Source organism: Diadema antillarum, unplaced genomic scaffold (assembly GCF_040938485.1).
Source record: "Diadema antillarum isolate AM-2024a unplaced genomic scaffold, OU_Dant_1.0 seq00000498_RagTag, whole genome shotgun sequence".
Lineage (NCBI taxonomy): Eukaryota > Metazoa > Echinodermata > Echinoidea > Diadematoida > Diadematidae > Diadema > Diadema antillarum.
Window position 1 is genome coordinate 476,268 of NW_027271457.1, and position 11,591 is coordinate 487,858.

The 11,591-nt window shown below is 39.1% G+C and overlaps 1 protein-coding gene across 1 annotated transcript; it reads left to right on the forward strand.

Annotated features, from left to right (window-relative positions):
- Window positions 1–2,764: 2,764 nt before the first annotated feature.
- Window positions 2,765–11,389, forward strand: LOC139733831 (uncharacterized). The gene is made up of 2 exons (XM_071644637.1): window positions 2,765–2,911; window positions 10,178–11,389. The coding sequence occupies exons 1-2, from the start codon at window positions 2,765–2,767 to the stop codon at window positions 11,387–11,389; spliced, it is 1,359 nt and encodes a 452-aa protein (XP_071500738.1).
- Window positions 11,390–11,591: the final 202 nt, after the last annotated feature.

Consider the following 11,591-nt stretch of genomic DNA (forward strand, 5'->3'; position numbering starts at 1 on the left):
AAAATAAGGGGACAATAAGCATATAAAATTAATAAAACTATATAAAATAAAGTATCCGAAAATTGGATTACAAAATAGAGATAAATTCGCAGAATATACTCTACCAGTATGATAATGTAGATTCTCAGCTCTCTATGCGATAGTTCAATATGTCAGCAAGAAAAGAAGATCTAATCGCATTATATTTCCTAAATCCTTCCTGCAGCCGCAGCTATTTTGCCCACTAGTTGCAGCATTGTAAGCCAACACTATGGAATAATATTTAATGTATATTTCTAGTGTTTCGCCAGAACAGGTTTACCAGCTGATACGACGCCCGTCGGATGTTCATGGTTAAAATCTACAATGCCCTGTTTTAGTAGGGAGAAAGAATATGCCTCTTCATTTTATTTATGTCGTTGCTAGTGTGCGATAGGTGCTTTGTACAATTCGTCATAATCAGTCACACTTGTATCAAGCAAAAACACTGGCTGAAAGGTAATGACAGTGTGAGAAAGAATGAAGAGGGGGAGGGGAGAGATAGAGGGAGAGTAAGAGATGGGGAGGGAGAAATTTCTTATCTTGTGTGACGAGGATCGCAGAAAGTTTGATCATTTGGCTATTGCACCAAACAGTGCAGAAATATACACCCACATTTTGCATGCATGTATGTCAATCTATACTATGTCCATCTGTACAAAATATGTGTGTGCGTGTGTTTGTGTGTGTGTGTGTGGGGGGGGGGGTGTAATCGTCAGTGCGTGTCTGCAAATCTACGCTTGAAAAGCAGACTTCACTTGCGTGGATTAATTTTCTCGAGTGTTGCAATGCGTGACCTATGACATTTCAAGCCTGTATTCTCCGCTGAAATGTGAAACTCATTCCTGTGTGTATCCATTACTCCGCATGACAGTCAATTACAAACGCAATCACAGGCGTTCTTTTCATTCCCAGCAGAGATACTGTCCCGGGCAGAACTACGTATATGTCTCATTTCAATTATTATTAATCCTTTTCCGTATAATCTAAGAAACTATCACCCTCCAAATCTTGTAACTAAGAAATAAGTCCAAAACAGAGGTGGTATTTGCTATGAAGTTAGGAAGTGTGTTTTAGATAACAACGCAGATATGTTGACAGACATAGATGTTTCTATTGCAGCCCATTAATTACGGTCAAGACATCATGCTATCCATGCAATGATATAATGTCTAATGATGAATACATGTTGCTCATTTATATGAAATAAAAACCTCTCTAAATTGACTACATTTCCCTTTTATTTCATTCCAATATTGCTGATGTGGTATTGCGGGTGTTTGTTCGTTGTTCATTTTTTCAGTGGAGGGGTGTTTTTTTTTTTTTCTTACTTACCTGATTTTCTTCGGCAAGGATAGGAGCTTACGTCGTATATGACGTTTTTCTTTCACATTGTTACTAAGCGCATAATTTAAATGAGATAACATCAAATAGCAGCCTGTACCTTTTGTGACTAAACATTTATTGTAGCCCTAAATTATCCGTAAGACACAAATGTCATAACAGAGTAAACGGTTTGATTTAATTTTCTAGGATATTACCAGATGATGATTTCAATGAAAAAAAAAGTTACAAATAGAAATTATAATATGTTTCAAAGAGTATTTTGAGTATTAGATCATCTTTACTTAATGTGTTGTATAATACATGAAATAATAATCATCATGGGAAAAAACCTAAGAAAAGCACAGCTTGTAAACATAATTCTGTTACTCATAGGTGAAGTTATTGCCTGAGTTGAATATTTTCTTTTCTTAGAAGTAAATTTATCGGTATACTGTTTAACATTAAATATTATTGTAAAAGATTGTAAAAATATCGAGTAACACCAGTTCCTGTCGAAATAAAAACCGGGTTGGTATTTGCTGCAGAAGGACATAACACAGGACATTGCTACTGTCCCCATGACGGTTTTGTTGGTGATTTCTTCCTTTCTTCTTTCACATTCTCTTCTCCTTGTGTGTGTGTGTGTGTGTGTGTGTGTGTGCACGCACGCTTGTCCATTGCAGGTGCACTAGGATGCGTGCAGAGCGTATGTGTGAATGTAACAGCCTGTGTTTGGTTTTCTTTCGGGGAACCTACTCCCACGAGCATCTGCTTCTATGTAGGTTCCCTCCACACACATATTTATCCATAATGAATGTACCCTTGGGAATGACATGAATTGATTTTGTGCTATATAAATGGTATTGAACTTATAACGTATAACTTATATGTTACTTTACATTGTCATTGATGGATAATTATTGTAAACACGGCATTGTATGATTTGTGTGAGAACTTAATAAATGGAATGGAATGAAATTTAATTTCCGAAAAGAAAAAAATAATAGAAATACGTCTTACGTCAATGTCTTTTAAATCCTAATAGAATTTAAATCTTGGTTCTATGAACATGTTACAGTGTTACTATTTGTATTGCTGACTCAGCTGAAATGCAACTCTTCGGAAATTGTGAATTCTTGCGGCATATTATTATTTTTTTTCAGTTTTACTATGAAATTAGATAGAATGTTTACACACTTGAATTATTACACCGGGATTCCCTCCACGTTTACCGTCCCACAAGAAAAAAAGAAATGGAAATATAAATGTGGGTTGTTGTTGTTTTCGGAAACCCCCGCATTAACAAAACGAAAACGCAACCATAGTTTTAAAGAATTTATTGATAAGAGGTTTTTCATGTTGTGAATATTTGGTGTATCATTGTAAAACGGACAGCTCTACGTTCGATCTCTGCATCAACATGGCTGACGAGAAGAAATCCAGATATGTTTCCATGATCAACCGCTGCACCGACGAAGGGAGAGCGAGCTTCGAAAGCCTCGTGGAGAGCGTGTCGGCAGCCGCGGACGAGGACGTGACCACTGTCGAGAAAGACGTAGGAGCACAGGTATTTTCACTTCAGTTCCTTTGGCAATCATTTTGAAATACAGTACTCTCCGCATTATCGGTTAGGCTCGAGCAGAGCGTTTCTTACCCGATTAAGCGGAGTACCCGATTAACAGAAGAACACGTCTCATTCACAACTGACACACATACAATGTGTATGTATACATGCATTGTACACTGCACCAAACACCTACAATGTATACTTAACATGTGTACTTGCACAGCACATTATACATACCTTACACTTACTCATCAGTCACGAGTAATAATTTTACACTCTTTTCATGAACAAATATGTCTTCAGAAAACTTTGTCGTTTGACTATAAAAGACTCCTCGCTAACACGCAGGCGTTTTCCGAAATTAACAGGTCTCTTTGCTTGCACTAGTCACGTAGAACGTCGGATTACTTTTCGAAAAGTGACTTGGGAAAGCAAAATTATGGAGCCGGTGCAAGGCCTGATTTTCGTTGCAAACTTCTCGTATATTGTGAATGTTGTTGCGGAGTAAGGGAGGAGCGCAAGTGTGTTCAACTCCTGTCTATGCAATGATTGTGAGTGCCAGCTACATGTGCAATGTTTGTTTACGTGTGGCAAGTCGGTACTGGTACATATGTTTTCATCATGTTTAATTACTCCCCAAATGATCGGTCTTCTTTGCAAATTAAGCAGAGAATGCGATTAGCCGTGGAAAATTTGGCATTCATGATTTCTTAAAGTGTTATATCTGCGATAAAATGTGGGTAGAAGTTAGATTAGAAGAAAATCATTTACCCATTTATGCGGAGAGGCAACCCGATTATCAGGTAATTTTAATATGCATTGGAACTGATTTTGACATTACTCGTACCCAATTAGACGGAGTACCCGTTTAAGCGATACCCGATTACGCGGAGAGTACAGTGTATTCATATACAAATGATGCACGGGATAGAGTGTGTTAGTGTAGGCGTGGTGCACTCGAGGGTATTTACAATTATGAAACATGCACGAGGCGAAGCCGAGTGCATGTTGCACTACATTGTAAATACCCGAGAGTGAGCTACGCCTCCACTAACGCCACGAAATAATCCTGTGCATCATTTGTTTTATAAAATGGGTCGAAAATTCGAAAACTAGCATAATTTTTCAGCGTTTTTCACGTACCTTTGTGGGCCAAGACGTCCGGAGATGTTCGTCCCAAACATTTACGCACGTCGCACTCGCGGAAGTCCCGCACATATAGTATAAGTATAATGGGGGGTTGGGTTTCCGGACACTTAAGTTCCCGCATGAAAACTTACTTATTTTACATAGAATATGCACCCTTTACCTTAAAGACTTGATATAGACTCCTCATATAGGCCTACTAGACAACATACTCTGAAAACGGCGTGAGAATTAACCTGCTAAATCGTTGGATTTGCTCTTCAAAGTGACTCCATGTACGCGTCCGGTCCCATAACGCTTGGTCTACTGTACTGTACAAAGTGTACGTATAGCAGTAGAGTATACGTACGTACGCCACACATGTTATGCACAAGGGAAGACAGCTAGGCCGGCCGGCCGGCAGCCCGAACTAGAAACAGGATTGACAGCGCGTATGCATGCAATTCATCAAAGGAGCCGCCGCGCGCACAGACGATCGGCAATCTACCATAGGATTACAGGCAGTGCAATTGTACTGAAGTAAAGGAAGGAGGTGTGTCTCATTTCAGCGCTTCCTATTGGCTACATTCTTGAACCCATTGTATAATTATCATTCCCACACCAGTGACTCACGAAAGGTTATGTAAGTACGTATATAACTATAATTACTGGTCTTTTCCGCCCTTTGAGGACACATGCATGTGATATACACGGGAGTCACAATCTTAGAAATGATAAGTATATAAAGTACATTACAAAATGTAAAAAAGAAAGGTAATGCAAAGGGTTACATCTTTGCAATACACACATCTTTACAATTGGGATATTCCTGCTTGTTGCGCAAAGCGCACTTTTTTTTTCTGTGCTGATAGCTAATGGAATGAAATTTACATCTGACATCAAGTGACAGAATTGTATGTTGTGTAGTGCATAAAAAAAAAAAAATGATAATAAAGGTCCCTGGCGAAAACGAAACCAAGAGATGTTGCTAATCTTTAGAAAACTAATCACACACTGTAACAACTTCCTGGTCAGAACTGACTCGGAAAGGATCCGTTGGGGTCACACCCCGTTCAGGGTAAAAAGTGACTTGGAATTTGGTCATGAAAACCCGGAATGGGGTCATCCTAATCCAAATCATGACTCTGAATGTGGTGATATCCGACCCCATTCCTTTTCATTTCTGACCCGGAACGGAGTGTGACCCCAACGGACCCTTTCCGGGTCAGCTTTGACCCGGATGTTTTTAGAGTGCATGTTTTGAGTTTTGTTTTTTGTATTTTTAAGCTATGCTTTCAATATGCTATTACAATACACGTGTTGCCAAGAGATATAATATTTATTTTAATGACACTTTATTGTTGCAAAGAAATGCATCTGAAATCAATTTCATCGGTATCACTGTTAACCAAAAAATGATTTGGAGACAACGCACATAATCTGTGATAATTATATCTGTAAAACAAATCACATAACACTGGTGTTATTAAAGGAAACCTCTGGATGATTTTCCGATTTTTACATTTGAACAACCATAAATTAGTTATACTGGGGACAGAGTTTCAGAATTTACGATAACTGGGATGAAGAATAAGGATATTTTCGAAATGTATAGCAAATTGCAATGAAAAATTCGGGATGATATACAGAGTCACCATTAGAATGCATGAGTTGGGGCCCAAGGCAGAAGCACAAAAGAAGAAGGCATGCATAGATTATACACAGGTGAACTCGCAAGCATGTGGTATTGTAATGGAACTACACTGATACATTTCTGAAATATGTGAGCCTCCTATGTCATCATCCTTGTGCAGTGTAATATTTGTTTATGGTTTTTCAAAGTATTGTTTCTCTGCTCAAGAACCACAATAAATTCCACAAATCTATACATGGAGCTGTTGATTAATTGTGAACTACATGACGTGAAATTATGAAAATCGTCTGGAATTTCCCTTTAACAGACCCAAGTTGCACTTTCGGTCCTCTTCTTCATTGACTTACAATCTTACTCGATGTTTACCTTAATCAACTTAAGCAATATTAGCACAGGAAACACACATCCATTTTTTTTTAAACATAAACTGCTGTTATGACAACAATACTACTGTTTGTGGACTTACCCCCAAGTTCCCTTTCAGTTGCACTATTTTCTTACTACATAATTCTACACGTACATGAAAGATATGTGTAATCAGCATGTTTCGTTTGGGACAATTCATGTTAGATTGCAGTGATAATACCTTCAGAGGTACTTTTGACTCTATCTTTTCTGACAAACGAATCATTTCATATATCCTTTTGGGCAGTCTAGTGACTCTGATTTACCCAGGGAGGTGACCTTACCTGAATAATCCAATTAATCCAAACAAATAATAATATCCAAACAAATATGAAATAGGTTTACGTATTTTATCTCTGTATTGATTGTATGCTTTTATGTAGATTAATCTGTTGTATTTTTAATGTAAGTATAATGCTTCAATATGAGTGTTGTGATTTCATGTATTTTCAATGTAGGTGTGTACCCATATGAAAAACAGCCACTGGCTGAATAGGGTCATCCAACCCATGAGTAGTGAATAAATAAAATAAAATAAAAATAAAAATCAACAATCATGATCTCCGGATGACAAAATGCATATCTAATTTCGTCAGAACAGCTTTACAGCTTCGACGGTACAGAAGCTCTAGAACTAAAGGGATTTTTTAACCCCTCAATATTTTGTTCTTCTCGTAGCATAGACTATAAACAAGTTTGGTCTGAAGCTATGAATATAATACTACGTGTTTAATTCATTATTTACGTCCATTTTTTATCGTACAGTCAAATATTGTGTACTCAAAATCATTTGTAATTTTCTAATTGTATTTTATGTAGGAGAAGAAAATGGAAGTGAAAATGAAAGGCGAAAAAATGATGAAAGGTTCTGCTTTGTTCTTTTCGCACTCCTTAATACAAATAATTCATTCACTAGATACTTATGTCCAGAATGATATACATGATGCACGCATAATGGGCGTTGCAGCCAGACTAACATTTATACGCATAACATTACCATGTAACACTTTCGTTTGCTTGCAACGACGGAAAATACAGTAATCAAAAGTCAACGTATTCTGTCCATCTCACACACACCCGACATGACTGACTACATCTTTGTTTGATAATTTCGTAAATTAGCTTTGGGACAACCCAAGTAATCTCTCGGTTGTTATCCCTGAAATGGAAGGCATTAAAGGTATAATCCTTCATGTTTTGTTTGTTTGTTTGTGTGCGTGTGTGTGTGTGTATCTTTTTAAAGAAAAAATGGAACAATTTTTAAGAACTCACTACACTTTTGGTAGCCATGCAAGCACACGCGTGGCGCTGACCATGTACATGTATACTAGTATGTAGCTACACCACGCTTTAAAATAGCACACACTGTTTTGCTGTATAGGTAAACCTCTTTACAATTCACTGAACTTTCACGGGACGTAATAATTTTCAGTCGATATGAGGGGAAGAATGAGGGGAATAAAGGAAGAAAAAATAGCAGGATCATCTGTTAAAAATCGTTGATGCATCATAGCCATAGACCAATCGTTCTTGATCCTGCAATGCTGTTATGGAAATTAATTCGTAAAGTCATTCGGAGTGTATGTCCTCGGCAGCATGCAGGAGAGCAAAATTGTACAAAGGAATAAAAAAAAAGCACCGGAAACATCAGATAATTCTGAAACCAAATTCAGCCATTTGCTTAGAATGCACGTAAGACGATTACATTCGAAGATAAGAAAGGCAGATTCCCTTGAGGAGGCTTCAATTTCATCTACTCTAAGGTGTACTTGAATGCAAACTGTTTGCCGAAAAGTGATCACAGGAAGATTTTTATAGCAATGATTCATGATTGCTTTGCGGCATCGTCGCTGTTAAGACCCTGCTCAAAAAAAAAAAAAAAAAAAAAAGATGAAAAATTAAACATAAACAACAACGTAAAACCATGGGCATACTGAATCGCAGAAATCAAATGCGAAATCAGAAATGTTATTAGTCACACCAAAATGAACAGACCAAAATAAACCAAAACACGCATAATTACTATGATAGATGCCTGCTTCAATATACAACTAAATACAAGACACATGTTTCTTGTATGATTAGAAGAAAGAAAAAGATGAACATTATTGAAAATAAAAGGAGACGACGGATTATAAACGCAGTCACGGAAATACTAAATATACATACAAAATGTTTAGACAATCAGCCTCTAACATCTGGAATATGCTGCAAAATAAACCTGAAATGCATGAACAAAAGCGTAGTTATAATGAAATACTTGGTATGATACCACGCTTCTGTTTCGGGTGTGTTCATTGGGTTTTTTTTCGCCGTATCGAAAAAAAAAATCGAATTACTCCTGTAAATTGGCGGGAAATGGACTTTCTATGGAATTATCACCTACAGGCATGTCATATTTTTAATAGCAAGTTTCTAGTCTGCAGCAAAGGCTTATTCATAACTTCATCACCCAATGATTATTCAACAATGACAACGCAATATTCACATTGTCTCTATCGTGTGCCATATGAAAGGAATGCTTCGTAACACCATCAGTTCACACGCGTCCCACACGAAGTGGTAGATGGTTTGTCTCGTCATGGTGAAACAAGGCGCTAACTGCACCTGCAGGTTTTTTTTAGCCATCAACCGTATACGGTTAAATGCGAATAAACGCAGAAATAAAAAAGATAGCACCGCCACATTGAACAACGGTTGTAGCAAAGCATTCCATAAAAGGGAGTTCAAAACGACTTCTGTTAATGCTTTTTTTTTTTACACTACCCTTGGGCGCCATTGTTGTTGTAATCAAAATTGATTATACCGTCGCATTTTAATTCCAGGTGCTCGTGGCGTCAACGATGGCAAAAAAGGTCGGAAGCAGGTATAGAGCGCGTCCAATTAAGCGTTAAAACATGTGATACAAGCTGATATTGTTTGGTCAGGAGCGTGCTTACTCCTTTTCAATTTACCGACATAAAGACCGAGAAAGATGGAAAGAGGGGAATGCATTGTAAAGGGAGATGGGGAGATTCTGGGGAAAGAAGCAAAAGTGAGAGAGAGAGAGGGAGAGAGAAAGAGAGAGAGAGGGAGAGAGGGAGAGAGAGAGAGGGAGAGAGAGAGAGAGAGATTTTTTTTTGGGGGGGGGCAGGAGGGGAGAAGGAGATGATGTAGAAGAAGTTTATCAGTGCTCCTGATGTGAGCCTGAAGTAACCAGGGAAACAAGATGCGGGGTGTTCTTGAAAGGTGAACAAGAGTATGACACGCAACAAGAATACACGTGCTAGCACCTGATCATGATTATTGCAGTACTTTGTAGCGGCTAGTGATTTTCGTTTCATATTGCACACTTTGAAATGCTAATCACATACTTCGAGTTAACGGTTTATTTCTGCACACAAATTTTCGAGCGACTCGCTCTTTCACAAGTGTTTGATACTACTCGAAAATTTGTGTGCAGAAATAAACTGTTGGTGAATACAGCATTGGCTTTGTTCCAGTTTAATTTTTCATCTTATTATCTTGCCAACAAGTGGACCACCAACTCTTTATCTACCTCTCTCCCTCTCCCTATATATACATACATATATATATATATATATATATATATATATATATATATATATATGTATATATATATATATAGAGAGAGAGAGAGAGGGAGAGAGATAATTATTTAAATATAAAGCTACATCTTATGTTCAGTAGGGTTTTTTGAAAAAGAGAGAGGGAGAAGAAAAGAGAGAGAGGCGGAGGGAGAGAGAGAAGTCCAACAATGTTCCTTTCTGAACATCTAAAACTGTTCATTACATGAACCCTTTGACTTCTTGATATGAGCTTTTATACTTTTTTTTTATTGTCACGGAGTCTACTTTCTAGACCCTTGCTGATATTCAGTCTGCTCTTTCGCCGTCAGCAAAATGCTTAATATACAGCTGTATCCTGAAAAGCAAAGTAAGATAGTCATGTCATCTGAAAACACAATAACTGTCACGTCATCTGCATGAAGTTGATTTTGTCTCTTTTTGTTCTGTCTGTCTGTTCGTCTCGTCCTTTCATTTTCCTTGGTTTTGTTTTTGTTTCGTTTTTTTTTTTGACAGGTAAGCAGAGCCAAGCACGAGGCGGAAGCGGCTATTCGAAAGATCATGGCCGATCGGGACCAGAAGATCCGCGACATTCATCAGAAAGCAACTCTTAAGAACGTGTCCATTCGGGAAAGGAAGGAGACACTCCTCGACGAAATCAAAAAACTTCGCACTACATTCGAGTCGTGGATGAAGGATCGACGGGAGCGCGTCGAGACCGAGCTGAAGAGACCAGAAGCGGATCCCATGATGGACGCCAAGGTGGCGGAGGAGACAGAAGCCTCGCTCAGTAACACACTCACCGCCACGGCGAAGGAAAATCTAGACGCCGTGCGCAAGCTCACAGCCGCCTGCCGAAAGATCAAGTTTGCGCGCCAAAAGGACGAATCGGAGGATCTCCTGGGGAACCTTACTGGAGTCAAGCACTCCTGGGAGCTGCATGGGAGCGTTTCGATCCCTCCTTCCGTTGTCTACCCGGAGCTCCTGACGGCCAGCAGAACCGAAAACAGCGTCATCATGACTAACGAAATGCGGTCGGGGCTCTTCGAAATGAATCTCGACACGCAGCAGACGCGGGCCGTGATCAGCGACACGCACTTCGACATTTGCGATTGCGTGTCCTCAGACAACGACGGTTACGTGGTCAGCGAATACAATAGTAAGGCAATCCACCTGTACGACTCCAAAGGAACAGCCATCAAGTCCTGGACCCTACCGTCAGCATGCGGCCGAGTTGCCGTCTCCCGAGACGGCCTGATTCTCGTCGGGGACGAGTCGAACGGGAAGATATACTTTTTAAACCCGCGCAACGGGAAAATCATTAAGACTGTTCCCGTGAGCGGGAAGAAAATCCATGGACTCCACGTTCTCAGTCGAGGCTGGATTGTAGTGCAGACAAGCATTACTACCATCTGCGTCTACGACGAGCATGGGGCGATGAAAGAGAGGATCCAAAATCCCGACTGGAGTGAGGTGCGCTGTGCTGCGTACCATGATGTCCTTTATATCATGTATAAAAAGACAGATGATACTACGACGTATGTTGCGACACGCCATTGCGGCGGGAAAATTGAAAACATCATTCGCTGCAAGATATCACGCTCCACCTTCCTGCTGTCCGAATTCCTGGTGACGTCATCAGAGACGGTAGCCATCAACGGCGACAATGAGATATTGGTATTTACGAAAGCTCCGGGATATGAAGAAATGATCAAGTTTCTAAAGTGAAAGCTTTTGATATTATGATCGAAAATTTCGATTCAATTTAATATTCACCTCCACTGTCATTAGATATACATAAAAAGCAAGCAATGCGTGATAATGAAAAGTGTGTGGATCGTACTGCAATAGAGATACATGTTATGAAATTTGTCCTAACCAAGCGTGACGTTTCTTTTGTATATGCGTCATTTTAGAATAGGAGATCGGT